The sequence below is a fragment of the Branchiostoma floridae genome, chromosome 5 (genome assembly GCF_000003815.2).
Source record: "Branchiostoma floridae strain S238N-H82 chromosome 5, Bfl_VNyyK, whole genome shotgun sequence".
Taxonomy (NCBI): Eukaryota; Metazoa; Chordata; class Leptocardii; order Amphioxiformes; family Branchiostomatidae; genus Branchiostoma; species Branchiostoma floridae.
Genome location: NC_049983.1, coordinates 26,167,208 through 26,186,310, shown reverse-complemented (window position 1 = coordinate 26,186,310; position 19,103 = coordinate 26,167,208). Strand labels below are relative to the sequence as shown.

Sequence of the window (19,103 nt, the reverse complement as noted above, 5' to 3'; positions counted from 1 at the left end):
AAAACACCTTGATGTAACAGATAATGGAGAATGTAGCCACCAAAGTATGCGAGAAAGCAGACACGAATGCTTGAGAATGACTAGATACATCAACATTTACGTTATTAAGATCAGATGACTAGACATATCGAACAAGGTATAAGATATACACATATTTGGACAATTCAAATAAATGATTCAAACGACTTAAATCACATCTTTGGAATAACATGTAACAACTATGGCTGTATTCGATGAATAAAAATTATGTAAGTTCAAGAAAATCGTAATTTGGAAGTGCTGTTAGTTTAATAGAAAACCTTGAACCTAATCAGTTATGATCATTCGTACAGCTCTAGAGCTTGTAATCAACCAGCGAAAGGGTATATCACCCCGTAAAGGGCAGTACAACCCCGTCATGTGTAAGCACGTGGACCGATAATGATGATGATGATAAGAGCTCTGGTCTAAATAAATGTGTTTTCTTTCATATTTGCCTTGATGTCTCGTCGAAACCGTTCTTTTCAGAACAAGCTTTTACAATGGAACTACATGTGATGATGTGTTTCATCAAGTTTAACAAACGTATTTAGTGGCTGTTTGTTCTTGTTATATTCAGAGTGTATAGTTGTTAAACGACACTCAGAACACGATTTTCCCTCACGATATCTGCATGAAGATCACAACAACCAGACGCAGCCGTGAAGTGTTGCAGACCTTTAATGCACCGATAGCCATATACAGACACAGATATACCAAGATCGCCATACAAAAACGGAATCTCTACAATAAATATCGAGTAGTGTTCACCTTCTCCATAAGGTCTGTATGTACAGGCTGACGTCTATTGTCAGCACTTTTCATGAACCACCAAAGCTGAGAGCGGAGACATGTCTAGAGGCTACACACGGTCACATCGAGCTACTCTAACGGCCACCGGCAACATTCAACTGAGAAAAACAACTCAGGTCAGCTGCCAGTTGACACTGTGGGCAGTATTACGTGGACATGATGCGGTACAGATATGAGAGTGGTTCACGTGTGCTAAATTAAAAGCTACAACAGACACAGTGCAAAGTTTTCAATCTCTGACCCAACACAAAGAACAGAGGGCTACCATAGACAATAATTATTGTCTTACTGTGTCCTTTACCAAGACCTTTTATTCTAAGAGCTAGAACAGGAGTATTTTTAAACTTAAAGAAATACTTAGGACCTAGGAGATAAAGCTCACAGAAAGAAGTCATTGTAACACAGACATTTAAGAACCCTTGTGTTAGAGTCAACGTCAACAATTTTGCACCGTGTCCTGTTATACCAATACTGAAGAGCTACAACAGGCATGTTAATAATTCTAATTATGGATTTCCATATTTTACACGGATGCTCTCCTCTACTCCTGGCTTACTGCAGCCCTAGCACCATTGGTGATGTGACGTCCCCAGTTAATTTTCCGTTCGGCGTTTGTGTCGGCAGTAAGTAGGAACATGTTCACCATAAACGGTTCATCCATAGGAGGAGTAACTCTTTAAATCACATAAAGGTATATCTCCAAGAAATCCAAATGTTGCTGCGCACATGAGGGCCACTTTTAATGAAAAAAAAACTATTGCTATTGGAAACAAAATTACAAATGACGACTTTTGTTATTTTTGATAATGAGAAATTAGGATATTTTGCATCTCGACTGGCTCTTTGATGGACAACGGTATTAGTCCGAAATAAATGTTGGAAGTAGGTGACTATTCCTTCTTCTGATTAATAGCCCCCGGCTAGTTGGGCAGTCCTGGCTGTATTTCCCTCTTAACAGCTGAATAAATCAAATCAAATCAAGATTTACAAGAAACACTTTGAGCTTTAAGTACAAAGAAGAAACAGTTTCACAACGGCCTAGTTGGCTGAACTGTATTAGCCGTAAGTTGACATCTTCCTACCTGCCGACATTCATCCTCACTCTAAACAACCCTACCATAACACAGCAGAGAACAGGACTTGCTATATTCTAAAGGCTACGGCTAATATTTTTTACATCCTAAAATAAGTCAGCTTTCGTCCGGAGATATCTAAAGATGCACCATCATTATTCTGTACAAACATAATGTGCAGGAATTCTTTAAAAGCAGTCTTTTTTTTATATTATGACTATACAGAATAACTGCATTATATGACTGAAGTAAAATCTCTTTCGTAACTTTCATATGATAACAAATGTCTTCAGTCTATTTACAAATCGTGACAGTCAAAATTGGGCTATCAACATAATATTACATGACATACAATCTCGAAGAAGGCAAAAGGTCTAGAATAATCTATAGTATCTGAAACATTTCTCTTCTTATTAATCACAAGCGCAGGACCACAGGATCCAGATATGTAGATGTATGGTTACCGAATGTACATTAATACTAGTACATTATCAAATATCATTTCTTACATTTCATATGTCTTCGCATGGCTGGGTTGGTCCGTGAAATAAAGCCGTTTTTATCAATTATGTAAGTTCGTCTTTGGCGTCTGGTATCCTTTTTTCCATGGTGAGTCAAGGCGTGGACCACCTGAATCACGTACTAAATGCCACATAAAACCTACAAAGTAATGTTGACGCTGCACATCTGCTTGAAGATTGAATGTTCCGAGCCCCAGGGTCTAATTGTCATACAGGGCGTGTTATGATTGGTTATATTCCAATGACGTCACATTTGCTGACTTAAGCTTCAGCCAAAAAGCCATTCACCCGTGTCCTTGGATGGGTTTGGTCACCTGCTTCGAGCCATTTTTCATTATACGTCCATGGTTAACCCAGATGGTACGTGATACTAACAGTTCCAACCGAATAAAGGTCATTGTTTGAAGCGAATACGTTTCTTTCATGTTAAAGCATAGGTCCTTTTTCCGGTCCATGAAATAAAGACATCTTGGCAATTTTGCAATTGTATCTGTGGTGCCTGGTACGTCTTTTCCATAGTGAGACGAGGCGTCAAGTTAAAAAAAACGCGCGACCTGAATTATGCACCTAACGCCGCATAAAATCTACAAAGCATGTTGACGCTGCACATCTGCTTGAAGATTGAATGTTCCGAGCCCCAGGGTCTAATGGTCATGCAGGGCGTGTTATGATTGGTCATATCCCAACGACGTCACATTTGTTGACTTAAGCTTCAGCAAAAAAGGGTTATGATTTCACCCGTGTCCTTGGATGAGTGTGGTCTCCTGTTGCGACCCATTTTTTTCACATTGTCTCCATGGTTAACCAACATGATACAAACAGTTCCAACCGACTAGAGGTCATTGTTTGAGATGAACACGTCTCCTTTATGTTTTAGCAAGGCTGGTTTTTAGCATGGCTTGCAATTGTATCTGTGGTGCCTGGTATGTCTTTTCCATAGTGAGGCGAGGCGTCAGGTTTTAAAAAACCGCGCGACCTGAATAATGCACCTAACGCCGCATAAAATCAACAAAGTAATGCGACGCTGCTCATCTGCTTGGAGATTACATGTCCCGAGCTCCTGGGTCTAAGGTTCATCCAGGCCACACCATGATTGGTCATACCCCAATGACGTCACATTTAATGACTTAAGCTTCAGCAAAATAAATTCACCCGCGTCCTTGGATGGGTGTGGTCACCTGTTAACGTTGCTAGCTGTTTTTCACCATGTCTTCGTTGTTAACCAACATGGTTCGTGATACATTCAGTTCCTACCGAATAGAGGTCATCGTTTGACATGAACGCGTCTCTTTCATGCTATAGCGAGAAATGAGAATGAGAATGATGGATGTTATGATAGCATGTCTGGTCAAATAGCTTGTCCGTGAAACAAAGACATCTTAGCAATTTAGCAAGTGTATCTGGTAGGTATTTTTCACTGTGTGGCGAGGCAAGGCGTTAAAAATGTGCGCGACTTGAATTAGGCACCAAACGCCACATAAAAAATACAAAGTAAGGTGACGCTGCACGTCTGCTTGGAGATTACATGTCCCGAGCCCCAGGGTCTAAGGTTCATCTGGGGCGCATTCTGATTGGTCGCGCCATTGACGTCACATTTGATGACTTCAGCCTTAAAAAATTATAAATTCATCCCCTGGAAAAGGTTTGGACTGTTCCAGTCCCCTCCCACCATGGCGGTGGCTGGGGGCAGCCGGACTAAAACTCTGTAAAACGCAAGTTTAGCGGGTTTTATCTGTTCGGATCGCTCCGTCACACCGCTACAGGGACCGGGAAGCTGTTAAGGTTTAAACGGCCCGACAGGAAATTGTTTTTATTGACAATTTCTGAAACTTTTTATCAATTTAAAATCAAGACTCTCAACTTACACCTAAGCTGAAAAAGCGGAACTGGAACTTCGGACGAGAAGAAAACCACACTAGAGGTAAGTCTTCAAAATCACATTGGCAACATGACAACTCTTATTTTATTGCATAGAACCCAAGGGTTAGAATCAGGACAAAACTGACGTGACACTAAGCACATAATTGTGCCGTTGAGTTTAAGTTGTAACAGGTGTCCGTGTACTTCTAGCACTTACATATGCGTGTTTTTTTTTTTAGATATCATTTCTTACCGTTTTAGTATGGTGTTTAAACCCCTCTAGATTATCTACGAACCCCATGTTGTTTGCCTGGCATGTTTTACCCCTATAAATGATATATAAATTCTATTACAATTAGGCCCCCATTCCAGAACACGGCGATCGCGCTGCGACCTAACTGCGACCTAAATTGGATATTTTGTACCCTTTACTTGATAATTAGAATCTCATGTAAAATACAAGACTATGCCTGCTAATACAAAACACCCAAAGGGTAAAAAGATTTGTTTCTTTTGACTATGGAATTCGTTAACGCTCTTTCCAATCGCTTGGTCACAGCGAGAGCGCCGACATAGTGGAATGGGGGTGGTGTGAACAATGCAAAAAGTGGTCACGTCCGCCAGTCGGTTTTCCCCAGTCTGTTTGCTTTAAAAATTTAGCTCTGCACACCTGGAGGGTGGGAAGGTAAACTGCCGGTACAAAGACTTGTCACTCAAGTACGGACTATAATCTTGTTTTCGTGGCAACGGGCAAAATGTCCCTGGTCAGGAGTAGGGCTTGGATCATATTTGACAGGGCATGCGCAGAAGATAATTGCTTTAACCTTCGCGTTGTCTGGATAGCAGATATATATTTTAGGTTGCGTTGACTATGTTGGTAATTGATTCTAGGGTCAATCACAAAGGAGTCAAAATAAACCATTGTCAGAAGACAATGCACAAATTATGCGTGTAGTTGATTCTTTTAGTGGAAAACGTGAAGCGTACGTAAAATATTAGAGAAAGTCGAAGATGTTAAAGGGAGAAGTTGAATGACAGTATTACCAAAAGCATGGTTTTTGCCGTAACCAATTCCTCCTTTTCAATGGCAAGAATTTATGTTGTATATCTGTAATTGTTAATACAAAGAGACGGCGAACTAGTATCGTTCACATGTCGGTTTCCCCTGTCCGTTTGGCATATACATTTAGCTCCAAACACCCGGAGGATGCACTCGTCGTTACACATATCATGAGAACCACTTATTAGTGCGTTTATACAGTCATTATACAACAGTAATGACCTGTCACATAATCAGTTTCATGAATCCCTCCAAGTGCCGATCTCTTTTATCAGCCCTAATAGTAACATATCAGAACCATAGAAGTTAATTTTGCAACAGGGTTCGTCTGTTAATATTAAGTACGTTAACTTAGTGCAGCACCCGTCTACCTTGTTCAACTCGTGCACAGTTCTTAAAACTGCCCTGTAAAGTTCGATATATATGTTTGTTTTGCCATACGATAGACAATGCGTAAATGTACAAGTAAGGTCTTTCATTCATTCATTCATAAAAGTACCAAGAGCTAACCTCCAAGCAACAATCTATGCCAACAAAACGCCAGGCCATACATTGTTTATCCACCCACCCAGGCAGCTCTCAACATCTGCTTGGAGTATAAACACCTGCAGGTTACACGATCGACCCGCCATTGACGTCATTCTTTTGTTCTTCGGTTGTTTCCTGAGGGGTTAGATTACGCTCCCCTGGTAGTGGAATGGACTGTTCCAGTCCCCTCCCACCATGGCGGTGGCTGGGGGCAGCCGGACTAAACCTCTGTAAATCTCAAGTTTAGCGGGTTTTATCTGCTCGGATCGCTAAGTCACACCGCCACAGGGACTAAGGAACTGTCAAGATTCAACTGACCGCCAGAAATCGTTTGTAACGAAGGTCAGTTTTGACCTTAAAGTCGAAAGAATTGGCGTGCTGAAACCTGGGCTGAAAAGCGGAAGTAGGATAGGATTTTAGAAAAGAACGTCTCCTGTGGTAAGTTTATATGAAACAAACCTACGATACGGGAACATATTTAAACAGGTGGGACGACCGACATCCCGTTGTAAATATCCCGTTGACTAGCGATAGTTTAAAAACCTTTTTTACTGATACCATTACTAACTTTATACGCATGCTCAGGGTGGACCGTATACGTGTCTTTGGATTTTACAACTGCTAGTATGAAGAGTAAGTAAAAGAAATAATCCCATGCAATCGACATGTTTTTTTGCAACATATCGTCTTTTTAGATCCTTGTAGTTGAAGGTTCAACACATTTCCCTGCAGCTGTCCAGTCATCTATATAGTTTTGTGCTGACCATGTCAGCTTTCTCGTAGCTTGTTGTCATACATGTTTATTTGTTTTTCTAACGAATTGTGTGCGTTTGCACCGACTTGGTTACGTTTATCAGGTTTGCTTCACAATGTTAGCTATGTAAACACGAGGTGTGGGTAACTATGTAAACCGCACGTTACAATACGTCTCAATTGAGACGAACGACATTGTTTTGTGACATTTGACTACGTAATATTTACCAGCTTTGAGGTTGAACCTCCTTGCATGCACAAAGCTATCCTACAAGTCACGTAAATACGATGACAGCGACAAATGTTCTGGGTATGTTTACACCTCAGGGCAAAAGATAATCCCAGATTAGTGACAGAATATAGGAAAACGCAGAGAACACGACTGGAACACTACACTGGACCATGATCTCAGAAATCATTAAATAACCATTTCGTCAATTTAACGAGGCATTTCATTATTTCAGATTAGTGTTAAGTCTACAAAGGACTACAAAGTCACTCGTACAATTTCCATGGCGGAGGGATGGCATGACTTTGCGACAGGTAAGGCTATGTACAAGCCTAAACTCTTGCCGTACACTTAGTTGTGAAGCATCATTTATCTGTCTGTGCAAATTATTTCAGTTATGGCCACAGAAATAATGAATTCTAAGGTATAACTGCAGACAGCTAGTCTATTCAGTAGATATCGGATAGTCCCAAGTGCCCAGAATAAAAAATGGATCTGTGATTGTGGCTTAAGATTGACATTACTCTGAAATACTGTAGATTATGGAACAATTGCCAAATACATGAAATCTAGAGCGCAGTGTTGGAAAGAGATATAAATCATATCGATTACAGATGATAAATGACAAGATTCATTTTACTTTTCAGGTGTTCGTAAATACTTCTTTTACATAAAAGAGAATGTCAGCTCAGATTGGAAGGACCTGGCCTTCCATCTTGATTTTCGGCGATCAGACATCAACAACATTGCCGGTAGAAACCGAGATGACAAGTCCCGCTGTATGGACCTGTTGGAGGAATGGCTCAAATGTAACGGAGAAAAGTCCACTAGAGAGGTCCTGCTAGAGGCTCTGTCTGAGGCAAACTTACAGAGTACGGTGGACGGTCTAAAGAACAAATATCCTGGTATGTATTTTTGTTCCCTTCCATTCCACAGCAAATCCAAGCTCAAATTTGTCTTTATCATCAGATGAAATTGATTTCACACCTTTTCTTTCCATTGCTCAGCGTAGATTAAAATAGGTACATGATATCTGAATAGATATGAAATATTTCTCAATCAGAATTTGGACAGATGGCCGTCATGCCTGTGAAGTATTCTACAAAGTCAGATCTTGATACTAGAGCTCTACAGCCTTTGATTCTAAGTATGCAATAAAGATGAATACAATACAGGTTTCCAAACTTTTCTTTACTAATAGATCTTTTATCTATCTATCCAGAGTCACAATCACAAGCCTCAAGTAGCCAACAGGAGATAGCAGGTAAGAGCGATTGACAATTCCTGTAACTTAGTGGTGTATCTCGTTGTGCATATAGCACCTATCATTTGCTTGTCTCGCTATTTCTTATAGTCACATATAAAGTAAAACTAAATTTGTCATGCATGCATTTACATTAATTTCTTCGCCATATCTAATTGGCTCACCAAAAGTACTCAATACCATGAAATAATAATTGGTAAAGATACACATTCAGAAATAATCATTATAGTCTTCAGAAAGTGACCCTTTTATTCCAGTTGTGAAAGCTGTGAAGAAATACTATGAGTTGAAGCTGACTCACGTCAAGCCTCTAATCTGGAATGACAACTTCACACTTACCATCAGCGATATCTTCACGCAGTTAGAGTTGGTACCAACAAGTGCAAATCTATTAGAAATGTCTGAAGACGGTCTCTTGTCAGGACAAGAAACAAAGTTAAATTCGCTAGACGACTTGTTCAACCCAGATATCACAGCACAGTCTACAGAAATAAGATGTGTTCTGATTGAGGGTGAAGCCGGAGGGGGAAAGACAACATTTCTGTCCAAAGAAGCCCTCGATGCCGTTTCAAAGAAAACTGAGCTGGGCAGACGGCATGACATCATCCTTTTGATCCACCTTAGGGAGGTGAGAGATGGTGAGACCATAGAGATGATAGTGTTGGACCAATGTGTTCCCACCACTAAAGGTGTGGATGTGGGGTCAATTGAAACCATCCTTGAGAAAAATCAGTCCCGTGTTCTCTTCCTCCTAGATGGGTATGATGAGCTGAGAACTGAGGCCAGGGCACCCGGACAGGCCATTCCCAAACTGTTGGATGGCAAGTTGTACCCATTTAGCATGATTGTAATCACTTCCCGACCCTCGGCAGGAGTGCAGCAGTACACTCAGCCAGACTATCAAGTCCACATCAAAGGCTTCTCCCCTGAACACATGAGAAAATATATACAACAGTATTTTAGCATCATCGGAAACCCTCACATAGCAGACGGCCTCCAGGCAATTCTTGACAAAAACTCACTTGTTACTGATTTGGTCCGAACCCCGATTTTCCTGCTATTGGTTTGTGTGTTGTGTGAGGAGGACCAAGAGTTGGTGTCAACTGGAACAATGACGGGACTGTACAATAACCTGTTGAAATGTTTGGTTAAAAAGCACTGTAAGCGGGAAGGAGTGGACATGCTCACAGAAAGACTTCTAACAGGGGTGAATGATACGTTACTGCAGCTCGGTATGTTTGCACTAGAAGCGTTGCTGGGGAATAAGACATTCATTGATCTTACACAATTAGAAGGGCAACATATAAACTGGGACTTGCTTTTAAGGCTTGGCGTGGTCACCTTGGATGTGTCTGCCTCTAAAGTACATCCAAAGAAGCAGCTTAACTTTTCACATAAGACAATGCAAGACTTCCTGGCCGGACGATATGTCGCTCATGCTATGGGGAATGAAGACATTGGTGAATTGCTGCAGCTCACTTCTATACACAAGGCACTTAAACTCAGTAATCTGATTCAGTTCACGTGTGGCTGTGACTCACGGGCGACACAAGTTGTGATGGCAGAAATGATCAACCTCAGCAGCAAAGAGTTCTCATGTTTACGACCATATAACTTTCAGAAGTCTCACATGCCTGTCAAGGCATTTATAAGGAAGTCAGCTGAAAATTATAGAACATTTGTTTTGCTCTGCCTCGACATTCTAAACGAAAACAAAGAGCCGGATGTACTACAAGCTGTTAGCAGAGCCCTGCCAGTTATCACCATGGACCTCGAAAGGCACAAGAAACAGCATGCTGCTCTGAAGTATTACTTACAAAACATTCAGTCATCGCTTCTCCAGAACAATGTAATGCTAAGTCTCAGTGGAGAAGACGGTTTTCAGTACTTGCAACAGCTTTTTGCCTCCCCCATTCTTGGCCTGCAGTTAGACCTTAAACTATGTTATAATGCACATCTTGGCTCACCTGATCAGACAACCAGGCTGGTTTCAGTTCTAATGAATGTTCCTGGTATGAGGGCGCTAGATCTGTCAGACACGGGACTAACACCATCAATGCTCCAGGTACTTGTGCAAGGGTTCGGTCACATGCCTCTGTTAAAGGAGCTGGATCTGAGTAACAACCGTGACATTGGCGATGCTGGGATGAACGTCCTAGAGTCTGGGCTATCTAGTGTTCCACACCTGACTGTACTCCGCCTTAAGTTGGTGTGCATGACAGCTGTTGGTATGAAATCCTTAGTTCCCAAAATGCGCCACTTAGAAGAACTGACAGAACTTGATATAAGTCAGAATGATATCAGTGACACTGAGATGGAATCTGTCTCTGCCGCCCTCCTCAACTTCACAGCAATGCAGGTGTTTGTCTTGGAGCGGATCGGCATCAGCAACACAGGCATGCGCAAATTGGTCCCTGCGCTGTGTAGGTCAAACACACTGATCAAACTGGACATTAGTAGGAACATCAACATAGGTGACCCTGGGCTGGAATGCATAGCCGATATCCTCCCACAACTCACAGCCATAAAGGTGCTGCTTCTCAGGTGTACAGGTATTAGTGACAGGGGAATATCAACCCTGGTCCAAGCTCTGCCTCACCTGGTACAACTACAGGTGTTGGATGTGAGCTTCAATAAAATCGGAGACTCGGGGATTGTCTCACTGGTAGAGACACTCTGCCAGCCCAAAAGATTGGACATCGAACAAAATCCAGCTGGTGACAAGAGTCTGACCAACAACACACTGCAGGAACTGCACATAGGGGGAGTTCGGGGAGTAACAGGAACCGGACTAGGGAGGGTCGCACAGCTCATCATCGCACTGCCGGCACTGACCAGGCTGGACATGTCTGGTTCCTGGGATACACCCGCCCATCTTCCTGACACAGCTGACGTGACTCAGGCTGACACACATACACACCTGTCTGACACCGCTGCCATGACTCTGGCCAAGGCTCTGCCCAGGCTCCCTGTCCTGGAGTGGCTGGACCTGTGGTACATCTCCATGGAGCCTGCAGGGTTCCAGGCTGTGGTGCAGGCTGCTGAGGAACACCCAACATTGGACAGGCTATGGTAAGTACATGGTGCATACTGCAAACATGTCCAATCTTGATGTAAGTGACCTGTAATACCATTAGAAATATCTACTCACTTTCACTAGTTTAAATTTTCTCTCTTCTGGGACTAATCAAGATGGTAACAAGTAATTTGTATTGACGAACACACTTGGAGACTACCTACATGCACATCAAGTTATGCGCATTTCCACAGAATATACACATCTAAAAAGTTTATTACACATGTATATTTGGCCAATTAAGGCACACGATTATAGTTAAACGTCACTAAGATGATTCTGTATTTAGTTACACTAGATAACATCAAAAGTGCTCGTTGGAGTCTTTATTTCTCCAGAAGAAAGTTTATCTGTAGAACCTGAGTTCAGACTGCCTCCATAAGTGTTCAATCTTCCAACTACAGGTATGACAAGGGGGGAGTTCCTGAAGGAGCGGATACCAGCGCCAGCTGCTTGACTTTGAATCCGTGGTAGATTTACGGTTTCGTGCCTCGTGGTCGCCGACTGCTTCAAAATGTAATAAATGATTCCAGAGCCCCGTTGACAAGGCTCAGAAATAATAATAAGAAATTGCAGATTAACCAATTGTGAGGTACTTTGAGGTTTTAATTTTGGACTAGATTTGTTTTTCGCTGTTTCAGAACGTGTGCCTAGAAGCATTGCCTTGCTGATGTTACGTGTGATTTTGAAAATACTTTGACAATAAAGGAGTATAGAAAATCCTAGTGCACATTTCCTCCCAACATCTTCTTGGTGTATTCAGAGTATACCAGTTAGCCTTGTCTCAACGGGGCAGTCAGCAAACGTTTCGATGTTCCTTCCTACATGTGCTTGAAGACGACAACAGAACCAGCCGTGAAGTGTTGCAGACCTTTAATGCACCGATAGCCATATACAGACACAGATATACCAAGATTGCCATACAAAAACGGAATCTCTACAATAAATATTGAGTAGTGTTCACCTTCTCCATAAGGTCTGTATGTACAGGCTGACGTCTATTGTCAGCACTTTTCATGAACCACCAAAGCTGAGAGCGGAGACACGTCTAGAGGCTACACACGGGCACATCGAGCTACTCTAACGGCCACCGGCAACATTCAACTGAGAAAAACAACTCAGGTCACACCGAGCTACTTTAACGGCCACCGGCAACATTCAACTGAGAAAAAATAACTCAGGTCAGCTGCCTGTTGACACTGTGGGCAGTAATACGTGGACATGATGCGCTACAGATATGAGAGTGGTTCGCGTGTAGTAGAATAATAGGTACAATGGACACAGTGCAAAGTTTCGATGTCTTACCCAACACAAAGAAAAGAGAGCTACCATAGACAATAATCATCGTCTTACTGTGTCCTTTACCAAGATCTTTTATTCTAAGAGCTAGAACAGGAGTATTTTTTAAAGAAAGAAAAACTGAAAGAAATACTTACAAAGATAAAGTCATTGTAACACTGACATTTAAGAACATTTGTGTTAGAGTCAACGTCAACAATTTTGCACTGTGTCCTGCTATACCAATGCTGAAGAGCTACATCAGGCATGTTTATAATTCTGATTTAGGATTTCCATATTTTACACGGATGCTCTCCTCTACTCCTGACTTACTGCAGCCCTAGCACCATTGGTGAAGTGACGTCCCCAGTTAATTTTCCGTTCGGCGTTTGTGTCGGCAGTAAGTAGGAACATGTTCACCATAAACGGTTCATCCATATGAGGAGTAACTCTTTAAATCACATAAAGGTATATCTCCAAGAAATCCAAATGTTGCTGCGCACATGAGGGCCACTTTTAATGAAAAAAACAAACTATTTGCTATTGGAAACAAAATTACAAATGACGACTTTTGATGGACGACGGTATTAGTCCGAAATAAATGTTGGAAGTAGATGACTCTTCCTTCTTCTGATTAATAGCCCCCGGCTAGTTGGGCAGTCCTGGCTGTATTTCACTCTTTACAGCCGAATAAATGAAATCAAATCAAGATTTACAAGAAACACTTTGAGCTTTAAGTACAAAGAAGAAACAATTTCACAGGCCTAGCCTGCTGAACTGTTTTAGCCGTAAGTAGACATCTTCTTACCTGCCGACATACATCCTCACACTAAACAACCCTACCATAACACAGCAGAGAACAGTACTTGCTATATTCTAAAGGCTACGGCTAATATTTTGTACATCCTAAAATAAGTCAGCTTTCGTCCGGAGATATCTAAAGATGCACCATCATTATTCTGTACAAACATAATGTGCAGGAATTCTTTTAAAAGCAGTCTTTTTTCTATATATTATGACTATACAGAATAACTGCATTATATGACTGAAGTAAAATCTCTTTCGTAACTTTAACATGATGTCAAATATCTTCAGTCTATTTACAAATAAAATCGTGACAGTCAAAATTGGGCTATCAACATAATGTTACATGACATACAATCTCGAATAGGGTATAAGGTCTAGGATAATCTATAGTATCTAAAACATTTCTCTTTTTATTAATTACAGGAGCATTAACGCAAGATACTGCTGTACAACTTTATGGTTACATTTAGAGCTTTGGTTTGTTCCATGCTAAAAACTGAAATGGACAGTAATGACTAAAACATCCACGCTCCTCTAAAATCCAAATATTTGCTGATCTCAAATAATTACATACTCATTACGAATATTTTCATCATAGAAAACCGATTAACAAACACCTGTTATACATTGTACAGCAAGAACAGAATAAGTGCGATTCCTCTTACTTGCAGTACCTCTCAAACATCTTTCATACCATCTTAATCTTTAGCTTATATTAACTTATCCATGCGGGTACACAAGCGACTTAGGATGGTAATACTGAAAATAAACACGTCTTTTCAGCGCACAACGTAGATCTACTTTTGTAATGAGCTTGTCGCCTTTTACCATAATTTTGCAATGAAAAATTTGGAAACCAACGTGATGCTGGACAAGAGACATCGAAATCATGTACAAACTTCCAGGAACCTTTGACCTACTTCCAGGAACCTTTGACCTACTTCCAGGAACCTTTGACCTACTTCTAGAAGTTCTTTCTATATCCATACAAGGAGTCGTGCCAAATACGGCAATATTAGCCAAGTAGTGATTTCCTTCTGGTTTTTTCATGCTTGAGGCAAATTTTAAAAAAAGTAGCAAAATTGCTGCTTTTAAGAACGAATTAAAAATACACATCTCCAATCTTTGTCCAAGCTGGGAGACATACCATTTCTGTATTAATATTTCAAACCCCTGTTAAAAGCTCCAAACAGGTCAACGGTGGGTAGATAATATGCAGAAAGAAATGTTCATAAGATCTATTGGGTACACTTTGCCGAATAGATTAAATCAAATCAAAGAATAGAAGTAGGTATTCTAACAAATGGGTTCTTTACACAATTCAATAAATCTTTATATAAATGCATTTAAAATGAAGAAAAGATGAAAGAACTTTGCCAGCAAAGTAATAGAGATTTTTAAAAAGTTTGAGCTTTGTTCCAACACAAGGCAAACACTCATCAAGAATTTTAAGTCGATCTCGCCGATCTTGATCACACGACTGGTTCACTGCGGTGACGTTCCGGAAGTCGGAAGTGACGTCAGGAGGGAATAAAATCATTTACCACTTTTGATCGCTCCTGACGTCGCTTCCTACTTCTGAAACGTCAGATTATTGTTATTACAACTGCAATTGATGATGAGGAGGAGGAATGTTTAAAAATCTGTTATACCCAGAGGTTGCTTTGAAATAGTTAAAAGATAAGTACCATGTCATGAAGATTTAACGATTATCGTAAAAAATTCTGAGAAAAAAATCAACAAACATTTTTGTAGCCCACATTAAAAATCGACGTTTCTTTCTGAGAAGCTTTTGCACAAATTTTCACTAGCTTTCATGCGTAATCTCTCGATTTGTTTGGAAAATAAATGAGGCATGCAAACGCTATCGCCGATGCTAATTTCAAGGTCCCAAATGGAAACTGGAACTTTTCTGAGCCCCTCTGTCCACCAAACACCGTGCGCCGTCCCATGTGACTAACTACAACCTTTGCTCCGTGAACCCGTTGCCAGGTAAGGTGATGCAGACACCTCAACACCTGTGGAGTCCATCCTTGAAGCCCTTCCGTACATGTATAAATGCGTCACGCCATATCCAGCACTCAAAACCAACACTCAAAAGTAGCAAAGAAATTCCACTTGCGATAACATACTTTCAAAGTACTTTTTCGGCTTAATTAGGAAAAAGGAGTTTTTTTCACATTCTCTAGCCAGTTTTCTCTCCAGCAAACTTTGTTTTTCTTGTACATTATACTATAAATTCCATTCAAGATTTTTTTTCAGTCTAACGACACTATGACAAATAGAGCACATTCTCGTTAGGACATCAACGTATGGGATGATTTGGTGTAAAACAATATATAAATTTCATACATCAGAAAGTATAATGATCTGGCAAAAGCTCTGTTGACAAATGCCCTCGTACAATCAAACATAATAAGACACTACAGTAAAATTAAGTACTTAAACCAGACATTATCGCATGTGATATTCTTGCCGAAGTGTAAGTCTGGGGTGCTGGGGTCCGTCAACTCTGGGTAACAAGAAACATTGTGGCATTTCTAAAATAGAGCCCGTCTACACAAATTCGGTTTGGGACATTAGAAGTCTATAACAATAACATTGCATAGGACAGTCTCTCTACATTAAGAATTGATTGCTTTGTAGCTTGTACAGACACATGTATGTTTTGTAACAACAACAACGATTTTTGTAACACGGACATTTGACAATGCACTACATGGAAATGTGTCCAGTTACAAGCAGAGCCCTGATTGGTCGCGCCAAGCTCGAGAACCAACCATAACTAGTTCAGAGCTGCTCGCATCCAATGAGATACCTTGTTTCAACCATACATTGTATGAGACCAATCAGAGCCACTCTCTTGTTTAGACACCTGTCAATACATCCAAAAGCACATTGAGTCATGCTATTGGTGATTTGTCTTTGCTGCAGCCAATCACAATGAGTCTTGTAACCGCGTCAACCAATGAGAGTCGCCCTTACATATCCTCGTCATCGGTGTCGTCCTCTCTGAGAGAGTCAGCAGCGTTGAGTTGGTGGGCGTTTTCCGACATGGCGTGGAAGGACTCCTCCATCAGGAGCCGCTTCTTCACGGTTTGGAATGAATCGCAGTTGATTGTGTTCGGCATGACTCCCTGCAGCTCGAAGTCACGAAACATTTTCTGAAAATAGACCCAAAAAGTTCGTCAAGTACAAACACTTTTTGCCTGTAGTCAAAATAAAGTTTTTGAACAGGAAAATTGACAAGAAAACAGGAAAATTGACAAGAAAACAGAATGGAGGACAAGAAAGGCTCGAATATAGTCAGATTCAGGTGCAAGAAATTAGTTCTGGCTTTACAATGAACCAACTGCTTGTGGTAGCATGTGTACAAAGCTGGGACGCTTGGAAAGCGCTGGTAGCTTGACACATGGGGTTAGGGAAATATAATATTGCTACATTTTGCCATAAGCTTGAAAAGCTAGTGTGTAACACGGAAGGTCTGTTAATAGGTGGTTAAAACTGCTGTCCTAAACAAACGAACAAAATTAAAAAAAACGGTCCAAATACCTTGGCCTTCCTCATCAGTGGGACGCATGTGAGAATATGCAGTCTCTTCTACATGGCGTTTTGTAACGTAATTGTTAGGGGGTTTGGCAAAGAATCAAGAGGTTTCAAAACCACTGGCATGCTCCGATTTTGTAACCTTGGGTACTTGGCGAATGTCCTAACTGTACTGCAAAAATGAGCTCCTACAATGTAGCTCTGACTGAGGGTGTCCCTTGAATAGGACAGTGAAAGGAAGCCCCGTGTTTGAGAACAATCGCGCCTCAAGCATGTTTACTAATGCAACACACTTATCAAAAAGAGTATGGGTACTTCCTATTTTGAGTGGGTCAAAACAATGCAGACCTATGGCCGCTCTTAGGGAAATTTCTGTCAGATCAACATCACACGAGTGCTGAAGGCTGCATTAATGGAACCTTGCATGTCATTCCTGCCAACTGTAAGCTCATTGCAATGCATTCTGGCTCTGATGAAGAGAGTCGTCAGTCCACCCGATAGCAATCAGATAGACAGCTACCTTGGACGTCCGTTTAAGAGTGATGCATGTGCATAATGAATATAGAGTCTCCTGCGAACAGACATGAGGCTACCTTGGACATCCTCATTAATGTGATGAGTTGATACATCTGAATAATGAATAGAGTCTTCTTCAAACAGACAGACGGACATTTATGTTGTACATCCTCTTGGAAGTGAGGGGTTGACAAATGTATACAGTTGAATGGGTCTACTACCAACAATCAAACCAACCTTGGACATCCTCATAAGAGTGATGAGTTGATAGATGTGCAGCTGGATGTCCTGTCGCTCCTTCAGCCAATCAGCAATGATGTTCATCGCTGCTACGTACCATTGCTGGAGGACAGGACCACAAATCGTGTTAGACACAGATAAAAACACTTTATAGGTAATCAGAGATGGCTGTTCACCTATGTGGTCATACAGCTTTGCAATCGACTTTCATTTTCGTTTATTTATTCAACCAGGATATAAACACTCAGTGCAATTATTATTCCTGTTTTAGGAGTTCCTGGGAATATCAAAATACACTCTATTTACTTGAAGACCAAACAAAAACCCAATTTCAATCCCACATACGACCAAAATAGGAGCACTGAGAACGCAACGTCGCATGTACAGTTATGATGCATTATTAGGCAGTTGCTGGCTGTGTTATGCTGAAGATCGGTCATAAGCACCTAAAGACTTTATAAAAGGCTAGTCTTGACAACAATGATTAATCATGTGGTTTAGATACAGACAGTATTTGAAAGGACTCACCTCAAAAGCTTTGAGCGTCCACAGTTCGTCGTTCACCTTGTCTCTCAGGATATCCTGGTTGATGCGCACAAAGTACATATAGGAGTCTGCCAGTTCTAATCCTGGGGTCTGGGGAGGGGGGCAGTTAGTGAATAAATGAAGGAACGATAATACTTAAAGCGACTTTTATACTTCCTTATTTAACTAGCAAAGCAGGGTATGCACAGGTAGAAGGTATTTGAACCAGTATCAACGTGTCGCTTTAACACCAGGAAACAATACATACCTGAAAATATTAGTAACCTGACTGTGCAAAAGTAGTACATGTTAGTGTCATTTAGTTAGTACCATTAGACAACATGCCTCAATTACACCATACAATTTAGAATTTAAAATACACCTGTTGTCATGTCATGACAGAAGAAGTGTTAATAGAGAGTGAGTAGGAAACATGGTCACATGAGTTTGGAAATTCATTTATGGTACCAACATATCAACCTGTATCAAATGAGCTAACAGAGTTGTTTGCTGTTGGTAGTTAATTTTATCAAATTTCCAACCTCGAAGTGACGAATGTTGAAAGCTTTAGTAGAGGAATGCAGACGTGAACCTTCATGTGTGCTGATACAAAATGTGGTTCCTTGTATGATGGCATGGCATGATTGAAGATGGAACAAGTGAAGATGACGTACATACAAGGAGGACAATACAAGATTCCAACATATGAAACAGGTACAACATCACAGCAAAGATGTGGTCGAGAAAGGCAGCATAATGCACAGAAATATAGACTGAGTACAGAGTAGTACATGAATGCTCTTTAACCCCCAAGCTGGATCATAATTATTACTTCAAGACAAAAGATATCACAAAAGTAGAATCTTACACCACAAATCTACGTGGACCAATAACCTGACAGAAAGCAACCTTCGTCTTAATCAAAGTGAATCAAACATTTGATTGAGGACTTCACAATGAGAGGAGATCCAATTGCTAATAATTTCGTCGCAACCT

The 19,103-nt window shown here is 40.9% G+C and overlaps 2 protein-coding genes and 1 long non-coding RNA gene across 21 annotated transcripts in view; 2 read left to right on the top strand and 1 right to left on the bottom strand.

The window, feature by feature from the left end:
• The first annotated feature begins 667 nt into the window (after positions 1–667).
• LOC118415236 lies at positions 668–15,409 on the top strand. Its single transcript, XR_004831093.1, has 2 exons — positions 668–947; positions 12,318–15,409. It is a non-coding gene; the product is annotated as an uncharacterized LOC118415236 (long non-coding RNA).
• LOC118415235 (NLR family CARD domain-containing protein 4-like) lies at positions 4,075–12,309 on the top strand. Its single transcript, XM_035819666.1, has 6 exons — positions 4,075–4,346; positions 7,091–7,169; positions 7,503–7,760; positions 8,078–8,119; positions 8,377–11,191; positions 11,600–12,309. The coding sequence occupies exons 2-6, from the start codon at positions 7,139–7,141 to the stop codon at positions 11,667–11,669; spliced, it is 3,216 nt and encodes a 1,071-aa protein (XP_035675559.1). The 5' UTR covers positions 4,075–4,346; positions 7,091–7,138; the 3' UTR covers positions 11,670–12,309.
• Positions 13,483–19,103, bottom strand: part of LOC118415233 (calcium-dependent secretion activator 1-like) — a 131,843-nt gene continuing 126,222 nt past the window's right edge. For all 19 annotated transcript variants that reach the window (XM_035819648.1, XM_035819649.1, XM_035819645.1 and 16 more), the window contains 3 exons: positions 18,111–18,218; positions 17,580–17,684; positions 13,483–16,444 (listed from right to left, as the gene is read on the bottom strand). In XM_035819648.1, the coding sequence (XP_035675541.1) occupies positions 16,262–16,444; positions 17,580–17,684; positions 18,111–18,218 (396 nt within the window). In that variant the 3' untranslated portion in view covers positions 13,483–16,261. The remainder of the gene's footprint in view (positions 16,445–17,579; positions 17,685–18,110; positions 18,219–19,103) is intronic.